Here is a 16,819-nt window from a genome sequence, read left to right as displayed (position 1 = left end):
AACAACTGCCGCTGTAGGCATTTCTAAGTTCTAGGCTAGAACACAAGGAATACAGAGCTGGCTTTGCTACTTTAAAAAAAAAAAAAAAAAAGATAAGACCTTAACTATATTAAACTAATTTTTGTTTTGCCCACTGTGACTAAAGAGTCAGCCTTTTCCCTTGTGCAGAGCTGTTACATTCTACTTCGCACTAAATGGCGTACCTGGTACAGCTCTTCCTTTGTGACATATGGTTTCTGCTCAGTGCTGAGGGCCCGGAATGCGCTTTCGATCTCCTCGCTGGACTTGACATTTTCAGTCTCCCTGCTGATCATGAATGCCATGTATTCCTGTAGTGACACGTGCCCATCTCTGAAAGGAAATAAGAAAAGGAAAACCACTTAACAGCATAAAAAAAAAAAAATCAAGACAACTTACAAATAACCAGCCACACTCACAGAAGCCTAACTAGATTATATGCATTTGTTTCTCATTTATCTCAAACGTTGCATTGTGTATTCTACAGTACAAACACCAACAGACCCATAGTGCTTACTCATGGTGGCTGATAACATGCCAGTACTGCTTAGACTACAACATTAAATTTGGAGAATTCTTGGAGGAAATAAAACTTTTTAAAAAGTTACAACCGTATATTAACTTAAAGGACCACTATAGGCACCCAGACCACTTCAGCTTAATGAAGTGGTCTGGGTGCCAGGACCAGCTAGGTTTAACCCTTTTTGCTGTAAACATGGCAGTTTCAGAGAAACTGCTATGTTTACCTATAGGTTAATCCAGCCTCTAGTGGCTGTCTCACTGACAGCCGCTAGAGGCGCTTCTCACTGTGATTTTCACAGTGAGAAGACTGGCTGAATGCGCATTCAGCTGATGACGGCGAAAAGGAGGCGAAGAGTTCCCCGCGCGGAGGGAAAAAAGGTAATGGATTAACCCCTTCTTCCACCCGCTAGAGCCCGGCGTGAGGGGGACCCAGAGGGTGGGAGTGCCCTAGAGACCATATAGTGGTCCTTTAATGATTGATCAATCTAGTCAGGTGCAGAATATAATAGGGTTCCCCCAATCACTCACACTATAAATTTACACTTACCTGTTGGGATCTACTGTATCCAGAATGGCTTCAAACTCTGGATCTGGTTCTCCCTCTTCTACCATTGGAAGGTCATATCCAAGGGACCGCAAGCACGATTTGAACTCTTGGTGGTTGAGGCGACCAGACTTGTCCTTGTCAAAGTGTCTGAAGGAAAATATATAAATGTTATACCGCCAGCACATTTCTGGTAAAGAAGCTCAAAATCCAACGGCCTACTGGTTTTAATCTAATTCTGGGGTGTTCAAAATGTAGAACTACAACTCTTAAGATGCTTTTCATGCCTTTAGTATGACAAAGCATTGTGGAAACTAGTTTTAAAACTGACACTGTTTAATGAACACATAATTTGTTAGTGATCTAGCTAGGACTATGCATCAAATTTCACATATGGCAAGCTATTCTAGAAGACCACACTTTCCCTCTGTACCACAGGAATACATCCTTACAAAGAGCAATGCTTTTGTCCTTCGCAAAAAAATAAAACTCTCTCTAAACTGACTTAATACTCACTTGAACATCATGCTGAATTCTTTAAGAGCTTCTTCTGTTACTCCAGTTGTGTTTCTAAAAGGAATGAAACAAGAGACCTGTAAGTCCAGCACAAACAGTAGAAAATCTAGACACTAGTACATTCCCAATGAAAAAAAAACAATACGTCTAGAGCTGATATTTTGCATTTAGCTGCTGGACAACAATTCCTAGCGATCATTGCCCCGAGTATTCACTAGACGCAGCTCAGTAGAATGTTTAACCACTGAAGTGCGCTTCTAACCATAGATCACTTAACTACAAAGCTGGTTCCATGTGTTATACATAAAAACTAGAGCATCTAATTGCACAATCTAACCATAGCACAGTTCAGCTCTACCTGCCACCACATGCTCACACCAGTTTTGGAAGTGTCATAATAGATCTAAAAGTACTTAAGCCAAGAAGCTCAACATAGAACTTTTTTCTCACCTTCAAAGCAATTTTAGCGGTTACCATTTAGATCACAGGGAACTTTTTCCCCCTCAAAGATTAAAAGGCCTTTTAAAGTATAGTATTAGAATATTAGACTGGTACTCTCGCCCTACGCTAGAACCGAGGTGTCAAACAAACAAAGCAGAAAACTGCAAAATGTCAGGATAATACACTGTGTTCTATGTTTATTTCCTCATCAAGAAAATAAATCCTAAAACCTTAGGTCCCTTGAGGACCCTGCTCGGAGCGGTGATCATTTACCTGGCCTGGATCTGCTGTTCGAGGTTATGCTGCATTCTCATTCCCAGCTGATCCAGTTGGTCCCACTGTTGCGCAAGCCCGACAGTACTATGTTCTGTGTATTTATTATCCAAAATCAAAGCCTCTTCCATTGCCGCCCCTAGGTCTTCAATCTTCTTTAGCTGACTCCTCATCGCCCGAATCTCTTGATGCTTTCTCTGTTAATGACAAAAGCCGTGTCACAGTGAAATTGAAATCATTTTTAAACTGTAAGTAGTGTTTGCATGGGAATATGGAAGCTGGGATGAGAAGATGCCATCCAACATTTAGCTACATGTGCTGGGTAACTATGGACAAGCAAAAACCCTCTTGGAATATTTATCTGTATCCAACATATATAAACGCAAGATAACTGGTGAATTAACTAGAACACCTCTGAACCTTCATATTAAAGAAGAAGGAGGGTGCTCGTAGGATCCCTCTCTAATATTGTATCCAACACCAGGTCTACGTCAGGCTGTGTAACTTCTCTTTAAAGTGAACCTGTCTGTGTCCACACTTTAAGCAATCAATACACAATTCATCTTAATGACATGTTATTGCTTTAACAGTTAAAATCGAGGTGATTGGGAGCTTATAATGATTGTTAGCGTGTCAGTGAGTTAACGGATGGTAACCTGTATTTGCTAAAGGAAACAAACACACCAGAGGAACAATCACTGCGACCACAGAGTATGCCTGCAGCAGGACTCAAAAATGGGGGCGCACGGAACACGCATTTCTATGTAGAGGTGCTGCCGTAAAGACAATATATACAAAATACAGATTAGGAAAAAATGTACACATAAAAAAAAAATTAAATAAGCCAGGCTTCTTAAAATCTTGGCAAACAATTATGGATATTACAGAGAAAACAATAACTATCCCTTACTGAGATAGTGAGTGATATACTAAAGTGCCTGAATAAAAGCAGCTCAACACAAAAAGTGGAATACCTTAATCCACAATAAAGTGCAAAATATAAGAATAAAAAGGTATAAACAATATACCAGCAAGTGGAGCGCTATAATGGATATTAATATAAATAATGAGGGGGTATACTCACCCCTCCAAAATAGTGATACAATGTGTCCAAATGTACATACAAAGTAAAACAACAAAAAGAGAGAATATAGTGCAGATGGTTTACAAAAATAAAAAATGAATAATAGTAGCAATTGGTTGAAACCACTCACGTGGGTTGGAGCCTATAAGCTATTGGCTCCGTAAGTGACTCCTTTTTGCTCTTGAGGCAGCAACACACCCCTTTATCCCAAACGATGTTCTCCCGAAGATATGGAACAAGCAGAGAGAGAGAACCTCATAGGTGGTATTGTACAGATAGTGTATACAAAATAGTGAGATAGTAATTGTTATGCTCACCTTAGACAGAGCCTTGAATTCCTGGCTCTGAGGTTTGTTGGCAATATGCTAATTTATTGGGATAGCATTCCCCACATAGTGTTCCTGGAGGCTAGAAAGGACTATATGGACTGATATAAAAAAATATCGATTTATTGTAGAGATAAAAAATAATAAAAACAATATTAAGACTTCTCAAAAGCATATAAGCTAAAAGGTAGAAAGTCCAAGTATAAAAGTCCAAAACTCCAGCTAAACGCGTTTCACTCTTGTATGAGCTTCCTCAGTAGCTGGGACAGTCCATACAGTCCTTTCTAGCCTCCAGGAACACTATGTGGGGAATGCTATCCCAATAAATTAGCATATTGCCAACAAACCTCAGAGCCAGGAATTCAAGGCTCTGTCTAAGGTGAGCATAACAATTACTATCTCACTATTTTGTATACACTATCTGTACAATACCACCTATGAGGTTCTCTCTCTCTGCTTGTTCCATATCTTCGGGAGAACATCGTTTGGGATAAAGGGGTGTGTTGCTGCCTCAAGAGCAAAAAGGAGTCACTTACGGAGCCAATAGCTTATAGGCTCCAACCCACGTGAGTGGTTTCAACCAATTGCTACTATTATTCATTTTTTATTTTTGTAAACCATCTGCACTATATTCTCTCTTTTTGTTGTTTTACTTTGTATGTACATTTGGACACATTGTATCACTATGTTGGAGGGGTGAGTATACCCCCTCATTATTTATATTAATATCCATTATAGCGCTCCACTTGCTGGTATATTGTTTATACCTTTTTATTCTTAAATTATGGATATTAGTCTGTTAAGATAGGTGATTTTAAGGAGCCTAAAAAAATAAAAACTAGTTTTTTTTGATGCGCGGTTTCCTAATCTGTGTTTTGCAGCAGGACTGTGTCAGTCAGCAACTAGTGGAGTCATTTGTTTAATAAAATCTATGCACATTTGCTACCATAATGTCTAAATTGAATTCACGATCTTCCACGTCAACAAGATTTAAGATATACTAAGACAGATACATTTTAAGTCAATACTAAGATGTGAATAGTATGTTATTTGTCGCTAAAGTACATGGATAACCTGCAGGACTGTTCAGTATGGATACAATAGGGAGAACACTGAATTCAAAGTCACACTAACCTTTGTAGCTTCCAGCTGAGATTCTAATGTTCCCGATTCTTCAACCATACATGACCTACGGATACAGATTACAGTCAGTCGGTGAACGTGAAGGCAGAAAGCTGTATGCAGGAGGCTGCAAATTAACACAACGCAGCCACAATGCTCTGTACTTTCTTCAGGACTCTCAGTGACTACACGTCGTGTCCTAAATGGTCTTTACTTGCTGCATGTTAATTTCTAGCTCCAAGCCAAGCGCCACACTGCCGTTACACGCTCGAGCTGAATGTGTGACACTGGCCGTGAGCACAATTGTGCCTACCGGTCATTAGAGGGAAACATGAAATCAAAGACAGTCCCCATGCATTACATCCCTGTCCGGGTATGGGAGATAGGGGAGAGGTCTCATGTCCCTTGTGGTATGATGAGGGAGCAGGAGGAGTTGTACCCTTGGCAGCCCTGTTTGCTCTGCTGTACTAGAGGGTGTCAAAATGACATCAGTGCTGGGACAAAGCATTACAGTGTGTGCAGAGATGGAACAGATCCTCTGCTCCCCCAGTCTAACATCAGGGAAACATATGGGTGTGGAGCTGTAGAGCTCTTTGTACTAGTGATCTGAACACCCTACAATCCCTGTCTGAATGCCAGCGTCTCCAAACAAGCCCTATTACTTTGTTAGACAGCTTTGCACACCTGTGTAACTAAGTATGGCGCAGGGGGTCAAACTCTGAGTGCGCTGCAACTTCTTTTGCACTAAAAAGACAAGTCAGCCAAACTACACACAGCAAATCATTCCTAATCTACAAGTGATCACAAACTGGTGTCTGTACAGAGGTATTGTGTGACAAGTGGGGGTTAGGAAGTCACCGCAGTCTGTGTACACGTGAAAGACATTTGTTGTGCAGGTCTCCTTTCCCCTCCCAAGAGCAAGGAACGATTAACTGTTCATTCCTCACCCTTAGGGTCCTGCTCATGTATCAGCATGTTCCAGTAGTATGAATGAATATATCGCCAGCAGCGTAACAGGCCGACAGTGCATTCATTGCAAAGCAATAAGGCTGCCAGGCCCCTCTGCAAGTACGGAACTGGAGGATGCATGCTCGATGGAAACAGCAGCAGGCCTAGGCAACAAGGCTCGGAAGTGTGGGTTAGTACGGAGGAAGCATCACAGAGTGCCACAGAAAACCAGTGGGAAAAGAAGATGAAAAAAACCTTCCAGACAGATCATCCCCAACTTCATACTGATACACACGTATGACTCTGCGATAGGCTATGCTATTTAAAGAAAAGAAACCCAGCTGTCAATTTCCCCTCTCACACTGAACTGTCAAGAAGACAACAGAAAGACCAACCATCCATTCTACATGCGGCATTGGATACATTTATACACACAAGGGATGGCTAGACTCTAGTGGCTATGGTCTCTCTCTTATAGCCTTAGCATTCAGGGCAATCCAATCAAACAATTAGTATTCTAAAAAGGTTAGTCATTACGATAAGTCAAATGTTTCACCCAGGTTACAAGCAAAAATAGAGGAAGGGGAGAAAAAACAACAGATCAGATCAATTAGGCGACCACTTTAAAAAGAAAGATATAGAATATGTGAACCAGGTCTTTGCCATTTCTTGTAAGGATTTCAATAACAATGCCTGCGGAGTCCTTTTGCTGCAGATTTCTTTTAACAACCAAGGTAAGCTGGACAGGCTTGCTGTAATTTTTCGAAGAAGTCAGGCAAGATACGGTTTAGAGCTTTTGGTAAAAAGTTATCACATACATAATTTAACCCCAGTACGTAGAGTGGGGTGTCCGCCTACTGCTTAAAGTCCACATTACAAAAAGGATTTGTGGGCTATGGGTTGCCACACACTACACCTCAGTCAGCCCATCCACACACAAATGTTTAAAAACACCAAAATACTAACCCATCCAGAAGGTAGGTCCTATGGATAGACACAAACGAAAGGTAGCAGCAAAGTGAGGGGGGGAAAAAAAACAGAGAAATCGATTAAGCATCACGGATTTACAGTTAATCATTTTTTTATTTTTTTTAACCCCTTAAGGACCGAACTTCTGGAATAAAAGGGAATCATGACATGTCACACATGTCAAGTGTCCTTAAGGGGTTAATTGGATGACTGGCAATTAAGGAACACAATTACAAAATCAGTCTGAAATTACAACTGGACACAGAGAGAAGAGCACAAATAATAGAAGGGAAGAGGAGATGCCAGCAAATGGAACCATCAGTAACCTGGTCTCCTGGATCCACTGGTGGAATGCATTGGCATGTTGTGCAAACTCCTGTCGTAATTTATCATTCTCTTCCTGCCTCCTCTGTTCCTTTTGCAGTTCAAGCTCCCTTTCCTGGAAGAAAACCGAGAAATGTTGAGTATAAAGCCTAGAATTTTAGTTCCTGTTAAACATCCATAGTGCGGTTACCTTTATAATCTTTTGTAAGTTCCGCCAAGTTTCCTCTAGTGCCTCCATCGTGAACCAGGTGTAAGGGTTGGAGGCCACACGGTAACCTTTGATCTGTCGATCCAATTCAGCCAGCTGGCTGAAGTCTGTCTGCGCAGAACTGAGGGAGTTGCGGAATGCGTCGTGTGCTTCGCGCAGAGCTTTGATTTCTTCCAAGGAATTGCAGCGTACGGGGTCAGTCAGATCTTCCTCTGCATTCTCAAACCAGCTGTTAAAGGCAGATGCTTTCTTGGCAAAAGTCAGGAACAAATCCTCAACCTGGAAACAAAAGGAGAGAAGAATTTTTGGAAAGTCCTATGTCCCACAGAAGTGACCACGTCTACAAGTGAAAGGAGGGCTCACCTTTCTGTAGTGTTCCTGAGCCTCCAGCAGCTTCTTCTTGCGTGCAGCGGAGTTGTCTAGCAATTGGTTCCAGCGTTTCATCAAGGAGGCATGGCGGGACTCAATGGCCCTGGACTGCACATGCTTGGCGGCCAGTAGCTGGTCTTTCAGAGCAGTGATATTAGTAATGCCCTCTTGCTGGAATGCTTGAAGTCCAGCATCAAAGGTTTCCTGAAGAGACACCAGGGATCAGCAAGTGACAGTCTAAAATCTCAGAGCTATAGTCATTGTGGGGGTCTTTACACACCTGCTTAGTAAGGAGAGTCTGTACAGATGATAGATCTCTTCCATAGTCATCAGTCTTCAGGCTGTTTTCTTTCTCACCTAATGAAGACGTGCATTAAGATTGCTCAAACAGTGATCAAGCCGTAAAAAATACAAAATCTGATACATTTTAGGTCACTATGTTTGCACGCACCATTATGTTCTCTGCTGCTTTATTAAGAATGTTTTGATAGGTTAACTGTACATATTGTTGCCAAATAATTTATTAACACTAATCAAGGATCACTGGTTGCCTATGGTCTTTCTGATGATTCTACAGATTTATGGAGGTTCTCGAGAATGTACCCCCAAGTGCAGACTGGTAAAAAGTTTTCTGCATTCAATGGAATGGGTCAGGGATAGAGGAATTGTTGGGCAAAAAAAAACAAAACAAAAAACAATGGCAACCCCAGGGCGTTTTTGCTGTAGATTCTCACTTCAGTATACATGTGAGAAAAAACACTGGCATAGTCAAACTGTGGTATTCAGACACAGATAACGGAAAGCCCAACATGAATTACTGACAATAAAATAACCCACTTGTTGAATTATCACAATAAAAGGCAGAGCATATGCAACATCCATCACTGAATGAACAGATTATTCACTCCTGAAAAAGTTGTAATAAGCTAATAGGAGTCGGAAGGTTTGGGCTAAATCAACTCAGCAAGGAAAACACATTCTAACACAGTTAAGATATTTTTATTCTGCAACATCTAATTATCACCGTATGCCCCTCCCCCATGGCTATTCGAAAAATATCCTTTTTAGTAACCGGAACATATTCTAGAAACTCACCAATCCATGATTCAACAACATCTGCTTTCCAATTGAACTGCAGGAATGCAGAATTCTCATCAAGCTTTGCCTTTCGTTGAGCTGCTGCCTTCTCGAGGTCTCCCACCTTCCCTCGCAGTCCAGCCATCTTAGCGTTTATGTTGTCCTCGTGATGATTATTCTAGCAGGGACAACACGGAGACTTAGTACTGTAAGTTCAGTTTGGGGTGTGGAGATCACTCAGCTGCTCGGTGTCCTACTACTCACCTTGTGAATAAGGTCTTCTCCATTAGCACAGACATCATGTACTCTGTCTTTATGGACAGTGAAGTCTGTCTCAAAAGCTTCATGTTTTTTCAGTAATCCCTGAGAACAGAAATATTACAGATGGTGATAAGCTATATGACATAATAGGCTTAATTATGGTGGGATGAAACAAAAAAAACAGGTGGGGTATGTTTGTTAAGTATTAAGCAAGTGGAATGTGATGAAGAAAATGTGGAAGCTTTAAGAGTTGATATCTACTTGGGGCAAAAGGTATTGTCATGTATAAAAAGTAGCATTAATTCGAGGGATGAAAATAAAATTGCCCCTTTATAAATCACCAGTAAGACCACTCCTTGAATATTACAGCACTAGAAAAAGTGCAAAAGCAGGCTTCAAAATTAATGAAGGCAATGGAACATTTTAGGTATGAAGAAAGGTGAACAACTTTAAATCTCTTTAGTTTGGAAACACTGCACCTCAGAGGGGATATGATAACATTATATGAATAAATTGATGGCATTATGCATATATAACAGACACATACACACGTCTGGGAATCTATTCATAAACAGGACTATACACGTGACACTCATTTAGAATGAAAGAAATGAGATTTAGTATAAGGCAATTTAATTATTATTTTACAGTTAGAAAAATAAGGATGTGGAATTATCTGCCTGAAGAGGTGGTTTTATCAGAGTCTATACAGTTCTTTAAACAGCAACTGGATGAATACTTGCACAGACATATTCAGGGATTTAGTTTTAATTAGTGGGGTAAGAGCTTCTTGATCCAAGGAGAGATATGACTGCCATTCTGGGGTCAAAAAGGTATTTTTTCCCCCTAGTTTGTTGCAAAATTGGAAAGCGCTTTAAACTTTTGTTTTTTTGCCTTCTTTTGAAAGAACAGCAAAAACAGACGTGGGAAAGCCTGAACTTGTCTCTTTTCTGCCTATGTAGCCATGTTTTATACACATTCCAGGCGAAGGACATAAGTTTGATTTGAAACGTTAACACCCTGGGCTATACTCACTTGGATGGCAGCCAAAGTGTCGCCATAATCTTCACTGGCAACGAGAGTCATCTTCTCGTTTATCCAGGCTTCTTCCTCTTCTACATTGGCAACAAACTGCTGATACTCCAGGGATTCTTCCAGCCTCTGACCGCTGCAGAAACAACCAATGTTAAACACGGACTAGTGATTAAACCAATATACCTCTCTGACTTAAACAGCAAACTTCACAGTTTGGTCTGAACTATGTTCCTTGCAGCATATTCATGTAGGAGACTAGGGCTTCACAGATTCAATAATTTGACCAATACCTTGCCCTATTCTCATGTGAGGTGGTGATAGGATTAGAGACAATAGGAGGCCCAGACAAGACTAGTGAATAAACCCTGTTGCATTGGTCATGGGATATCCAGCAATAGCCTTTAAAGCAGCAGTTCTCCAGTTTTTCCACCGCTTAATTGCCACTGCAGTGAAAACCCGGTTTTCGAAGAAATGCATCTGTACCATAGAGCAAATGTGAAGTCAGACTTTAAGCTTTGCAGGTGCTTACCGAGCTGCAGCTTGCTGCTTCAGTTCTTTCCAGTGCTCCACAAACTGAGCCAGGCGCTGCTGGATCTCATCTTTGCCTAGTGTGTTGTCATCCGCAAGTTTCTTACCAGTCTCCAGTACTCCCTGCAAAATCAGTGTATGCAAATGAACACAAGAGAAACTCTCATTACCTATACATGCACACATCTCACCTCTTAATGAAAGATTAAATATACACAAGTCCATTTACTGTGAACAGGGTTCTTTTTATTGGGAACAATTCTAGGACAAAGTTCTAAGAGTGAAATGGTCAGCAACATTCCATTGGTTTCCATGGAGATTGCTTTAAAATGGCTATTTTACATGGTACAAGGCACACAGTACTACTACAATATTCTTTAAACTGTAGCATCCAGGGAAAGCCAATAATTACATTGAATAACCATTTCAGTATATTGAAGAGTCTCAGTTATCCAAAGAGCATTTTGTGGTTGTTGAGTTTGTCACATTATTTCTATGGATTCCCACATTGAAGGCTGTATATATGTATATTTTATGTACTGTAGAAGACCCAAGGAAACATCATCAGTCACACCAAGTACAACATATACTGGTCACATGCTTACCTGGATGGCTGGCTCGTGGGCTGCCAGCTCTGCTTCCAACCTCTTGTGCTTCTTCCTCAGATTCTGCACACCTGTCAGGTCTCTGCCGTAATCATCAGACCCGACCAGCAGTTTCTTCTCTCTGGGAAGTTGCACAAACAAATAAATACAATAAAACGCTCCGCATTTGAGATTTACACAGAATAATCTACAAAGTAAATTTTTGTTTTCCGGTTTCATTCCATTTGCACATACTTGATCCAGGACTCTTCATCATCGAGGTCCCTGAAGAACTGATGAAGCCGGTGGGACTCATTCAACCGGCTGCGGCGTGCAGATGCCATGCTCCTGATGCGCTGGAAGCGGTCATTAATAGCATCACGCTTGTCCTTCACTTGGGTTGTGTCAAAGGCACTGCTAGTCATTAGACTGTCTGCCTGTCCATTCAGATCCTTCAGACGGTCCTGGTTGGTAAAAATAGGATCAACATTATTTGCTGCCAACTCTGGATCAATAGGTACAATATTGTTTATCACAATACTTGGTATAGTATTTCTTCACTTAATTTCAACCTTCACCCAAGGCACCCAGCAATCAACACCTTTGTACATATTTCCTCACCTCGTGGGCAGAGATATCAGCCTCCAACAACTGATGCTTCTTCAGCAAATTGTTGACAGATGCCAGATCCTTCCCATAATCCTCTGAAGCCAGGAGGGCCTCCACCTTATTACAAAAGACATATTCGTCACTATACTTTTTCATACCACATGAGAAACCCCCGTCCACAAAGATTCTGCTTTAGAAAGATGCCAAGCAAACGATCGATATCCAGTGCATCAAACTGTTTACATCTCTTACCTCCGACAACCAAAAATCAAAGTCCTTGATGCCAGTGTTGAAGTTTTGTTGTTTGTTTGCTTCCTTTAGTTTTTGACTTTTCTCTGCGGATTTATGCACCAGGAATTGCCACTGATCATCAAGTGCAGCAAGCCTTGCCTGGGGGGGAAGAAACCCCAAAGATATATGGTATCACTAAGTGCCAGATACAATATTATTAATTGATCCATAAATTCAGAAAATCGTTGCTTTGCCCAATCGCAGCTTACCTTTACGGCATCCTCACTCCCAGCACAAGCACCACGGTCAATAAGAGAGTTCCCCATGTCTTTGACACCGCGGATACGGTCAGCGTTGGCATGAAGCTCTGCCTCAAAAGCCTGGTGTTTCTGATGTTTGCTCTAAAAGGAGGTGAAGAAAATATGTCAAATTATAAATGCTCTGCGTAATGATGTAATTCTCAACCCAGAATCCACTAGCCAGGACTAAATTTAAGGTGGGGTAAAGCACTATTGCTGGCTCTGGGAGAGCTGATAGATCTCAACATATTAAATATCAGGGAACTAGACTCTATAACCGAATTCTTTAAGTGAGGAATATACAGAGATGGCAGCGATCAGGGTCCTTATAACACCCTAAATGATGCATGGAAACATGAATTGCACAAGAGGCAGCTTTTTTTGGAAATCCAGACAGCCACGACACACGTTCTGCATGAAGAGTTATTTTAAATGTTTTTATTTTAATCCATTCACATAATCCTCTTGGCTCCGTAATGCATGTCCGTAATGGTTCAAGAGATCCAAATCTGTTTTGGACTTGGCCAGGGTAAAATTAAAAGCTAAACAAACCCGAGACAAACTTATTATACTGCGATTTATACTCTTTTATCTGTGTAAATTTTACAATCTTATCGACAGCAATTTCCTATGCCGGTTAACTTTTATGAGGTGGTGGAACCTCCAATATGGCTGTTATTAAGTTTGTACCACTTTAACTTCGTATTGCGATTATTGCATTCCATTTCCTAGCAGTAGCTAGTATTTCCACAGATGTTGGATTATCATAAGCTTACTCTTAAGAATGGTTTAATAAACAACTAAAAACTGTATAGGATTGGGTTGCCTGCAATGTTTAAATTATCATGGGATATCATGCAAAACGTGTCCTACTGAAATAACTAAACGACTACTGGCAACAAAAAAAGCTTGAACTGATGGGAACAAAAAATAAATAAAAATGAATAAATAAAAATACAAAAGCTAGTAGATAATAGAATTAAAAACAAGACATGGATGGCTTGCTTCAAACAAACAATGTAACCAAAACAAATGACTGAACACGAAGGTGAGACACATACAGAAAACAATATCCTGCCCACTTACCAGGAGTTTGGAAAGCTATAAAACAGATTAAGAAGAGAAGGTTTTGAGTACTCTTATAACACTTTGACCTTGACAAGAAACATTATACAAACATCAGCTAATTATCACAGCAATTAGCCTTTGGATTGGGAATAAGACTTTCTACTTGGATGAGCAATTAACCACTTAATTTTGTGCATCAGTTTACCAGTTATTAGATAAAAAAAAAAACCCGTTTATCACAGAGTAATCTACTAAAAAAAAAAAACGTGTTTTTGTAAAAAGCTCCGTAAGCTCCCTGTCCTTGCATATAGTCAAGACAAATGAAATGGATAATGGCTACCAAGATAGAAGGTTGATTCAAAAAGAACTTTGTGATATTCAACTTTTAGGTGCCAGCTGGTTTTTAAACCACTACTCTTACAGCCAAGCCTTCAGATGCTAGATATGGACAGTTGTGGCTAATAAAATGGTTAAGTAATGACACAGAACCTTGGGATACCTTCACGTCAACAATTCCTGAGGAGCTACAAACTTTCCGGACGTTAAAAAACCCATTTGAATAGCTGTGCTATAAATCTGTGCCCAGACAGCTACTAGAGGGATTTCTGGGTCTTTAGGCGACTTTTGGTCAGCTAAATGACGCTGAACATTCTCACACTCTGCATGAGGACTTCCAGAGTCACCGGAATCCCCAGTTCACATGTTCTCTGTCTTTCTGGATTTTTTTTTCTTCTTTTCCTCGATTCTAACCTGTAGTAAGATTACAATAGCTATACGGCACACACCTGGATGTTTGTAGGATCCTTGTAGGACTCATCACTGGCGGTCTGCAATTTCTCACTGATCCAGGCTTCAATCTCATCAACATCTCTGCTGAACTGCTGCAGAGTCTGAGATTCTCCCAGCTTTGATCTCTTCTCAATCATCTGGGCCTTTAGGCGGCGCCATCTACATGAGACCATATAGTTAAGCAGAATGCGAGACAAGACCACCTGCCCTCCACAAAGTAAACTGCAGCCCAAACCTACCTGTCCAAGACCTCATTGCGTCGTGCAGAAATGTCTCCTTGGGCGTAATGATCATTAGTTATCAGCTGGTCAGCAAAAGACTGCAAGGCAGCAATCTTCTCTTCCTGCAAAGAGAATGAGAACACATCAGATGATCATATGACCATAAAACTCCACTACAGAACAAAGATTGTATTGCTCAACTTGCAGCACAGTCAGGAGATGAAGGGAGTCTGAAGGAGACAGTAAGAGGTCATGCAACCCATAGTAGTCACTTGAGTAATTAAAAGTTAAGACTACACACAAGAGGACAGGGAACCTCACAGCGCACACAGTAACTCATGTTTTACTTATTGTGTGGTCAAATACAAACCTGAACGTTAATGGCCTTATCAAAATCTTCATGTTTCTTGATGAGGGCTTCCACGCTGTCCAGGGAATCCCCCTTGTCCTCGCTATTTAGGAATGCTTCACGTGCCGCCATCCAGTTCTCTGCCTGCTCGCAGTCTCTGTTAAAGAGCTGTAAAGAGGAGAGGATGAAATATAGTGAAGGAATCAAAGTAATTAATCAAAAAGATACAACAGACAACCGCAAAACGTTACCTGAAGTTCCAAGCATTGGTCCAGCATCATCCTACGTTGCGCCCAGGCCTTTTCCAAACTTTCCCGTTCTTGGTCCAAAATATCCAGCTTGTCTTTTATCTCAGGGCTGGCATAGTGCCCACGAGCCAGGAGCTGCTGCCCCAAATGCTCAAAGGCTTGGAATGTACCAGCTCTGGCATCGATCTCTGTACGGTGCTCCTGAATGCGTAGGAAGAGAAGAAAAAAAAATTGAAAAAAAATAAATTATATATATATATATATATAAATAAATTCTCCCAAATTAAAATAAACTTGTCTAATAGATATAAAGCCCTCCAACCCACTACCCTCAATTTGCTGCTAAGGTTTGTTATTTTTATTACAATTGAAAATTATATTTGTGAAAAGTTTTATTGTACCTTTTATACCCTCCTCTCCTTTCTAATAAAGCATAAATATATATTGTTTAAATGTTCTACCTGCATACTGGTTTCCTACAAATTGTTAAGCTCCACTTCTTCTGAACATATTTAAGGCTCTTCTCACATCTTTACATATATTTCAATTAAGAACTGATGTGTAAATCCTCTCTTTGCATATGTCAGGCAGATCGAATCAGTTGTTGGATGGACGTTGAAGTCCTCTGGTATTAAAACTACGAACATGCTAAGCATTGTGGGACAAACCTGATGTCTCTCCAGCAGAGCTTCTGCTCCAGTCACATCTTTTGCGAGTTCATCTGATGACACCAAGCCCCGGATACCATTAATCCAGGACATAAGGTCCCTAGAAGGGAAAAAAAACAAACCAGATACTCAATATATATGTATATAGAAGCTTGCCTTGTCATACGTTTGCGGACAAAATGTGGCTGTATGGTATGTAGTCAAGTGTGAGCCATAAAATGTGCGATGTGGTCTGTAGATAGGTTAAGAAATCAAAGCACTGGGCAGGGGAAGTGCAAGAAAACCTTGTTTGGGACACCGAAGATACCCATTCCCTTTCCCCACCATGCAAACTCCACCGAGATACGCTTACACAATGTATGTGTTCTGGGTTCCTGGTTTTAAATTGCCAGACATGTTACCAGTGTCTTTATTTTCAAATAAATAAATGCTAAATATAAAGTGGTGAGAGGTCCTCTTTAAGACATGTTTGATCATATCGTTACTAAATGAAAATACAAGTTTAGTAAAACACCGATTTATCCACATATCAGCCAACTTGCATGTTTTTACCTGAAGTCACTCAGGAAGCGCTGCAGGTCGTGAGAATCTTCCAGTTTCTTCTTACGTTGGTCGGCCCTTTTGCCGAGACTGCTCCAGGCCTGGTTGAGCTCTTTGCATTTCTCCTGGATGTCATCTGCAGATTCTGGATGTGATTGGATCAGACGCAAAGCAGTCTCTCCCAACGAGTTCACCTGAATGGAGAAATAAATACATTGTAGAACAGCTCACTCAAGACTTCCTTTACTCGAAGAAGACAACTGTTTGGGATCCTGACCTTATCACCAAGAGCTGCCAGGTCACGTTCAAATCCCTCATGTTTTCGTTGCAGAGCCTGGACACTAGCCAAATCATGTCCATAGCTGTCTGTATTTAAAGCCTGGTTTTTCTCCTCAATCCATTCTTTAGTCTCATCAGCATCTCTGCAGAAAGGGGAAAAAAGTGCTTTTTAAAAATTTATTTTTAAAGACTGGAGACCAGCAAATGGCTTCACTAGGAACCGAATAGACCTCAAAAACATCTATTAAGTTTTTATGAAGAAGAAACAAATAAGTTAATTTAAGCTAATAAATTCATGTGGCATTGAGTAGACCACTGTGTATTAGATCATTAAACATATGTGTTGACCTGGTGATTATAATAAAGTAA

The 16,819-nt window shown here is 40.6% G+C and overlaps 2 protein-coding genes across 8 annotated transcripts in view; one reads left to right on the top strand and one right to left on the bottom strand.

The window, feature by feature from the left end:
• The window catches only part of ZER1 (zyg-11 related cell cycle regulator), a 491,045-nt gene that overhangs the window by 233,621 nt on the left and 240,605 nt on the right, over positions 1-16,819 (top strand). The window lies entirely within an intron of this gene.
• Positions 1-16,819, bottom strand: part of SPTAN1 (spectrin alpha, non-erythrocytic 1) — a 50,781-nt gene that overhangs the window by 540 nt on the left and 33,422 nt on the right. For 2 of the 7 annotated variants that reach the window (XM_063432605.1, XM_063432608.1), the window contains 28 exons: positions 16,449-16,593; positions 16,184-16,365; positions 15,632-15,731; positions 14,967-15,164; positions 14,737-14,883; positions 14,385-14,488; positions 14,142-14,304; positions 13,375-13,389; positions 12,259-12,390; positions 12,011-12,148; positions 11,771-11,875; positions 11,405-11,613; positions 11,171-11,291; positions 10,567-10,688; positions 10,038-10,170; positions 9,006-9,104; positions 8,760-8,919; positions 7,945-8,021; positions 7,659-7,868; positions 7,278-7,574; positions 7,090-7,202; positions 6,761-6,778; positions 6,050-6,112; positions 4,859-4,913; positions 2,315-2,511; positions 1,601-1,654; positions 1,088-1,234; positions 204-351 (listed from right to left, as the gene is read on the bottom strand). In XM_063432605.1, the coding sequence (XP_063288675.1) occupies positions 204-351; positions 1,088-1,234; positions 1,601-1,654; positions 2,315-2,511; positions 4,859-4,913; positions 6,050-6,112; positions 6,761-6,778; positions 7,090-7,202; positions 7,278-7,574; positions 7,659-7,868; positions 7,945-8,021; positions 8,760-8,919; positions 9,006-9,104; positions 10,038-10,170; positions 10,567-10,688; positions 11,171-11,291; positions 11,405-11,613; positions 11,771-11,875; positions 12,011-12,148; positions 12,259-12,390; positions 13,375-13,389; positions 14,142-14,304; positions 14,385-14,488; positions 14,737-14,883; positions 14,967-15,164; positions 15,632-15,731; positions 16,184-16,365; positions 16,449-16,593 (3,652 nt within the window). The remainder of the gene's footprint in view (positions 1-203; positions 352-1,087; positions 1,235-1,600; positions 1,655-2,314; positions 2,512-4,858; positions 4,914-6,049; positions 6,113-6,760; positions 6,779-7,089; positions 7,203-7,277; positions 7,575-7,658; positions 7,869-7,944; positions 8,022-8,759; positions 8,920-9,005; positions 9,105-10,037; positions 10,171-10,566; positions 10,689-11,170; positions 11,292-11,404; positions 11,614-11,770; positions 11,876-12,010; positions 12,149-12,258; positions 12,391-13,374; positions 13,390-14,141; positions 14,305-14,384; positions 14,489-14,736; positions 14,884-14,966; positions 15,165-15,631; positions 15,732-16,183; positions 16,366-16,448; positions 16,594-16,819) is intronic. The other 5 variants (XM_063432609.1, XM_063432611.1, XM_063432610.1 and 2 more) reach the window with 3 other exon arrangements.

This window comes from Pelobates fuscus, chromosome 9, assembly GCF_036172605.1.
Source record: "Pelobates fuscus isolate aPelFus1 chromosome 9, aPelFus1.pri, whole genome shotgun sequence".
Classification (NCBI taxonomy): domain Eukaryota; kingdom Metazoa; phylum Chordata; class Amphibia; order Anura; family Pelobatidae; genus Pelobates; species Pelobates fuscus.
Note: the sequence above shows the minus strand (reverse complement) of the source record. Positions and strands in the feature narration are given on the sequence as shown.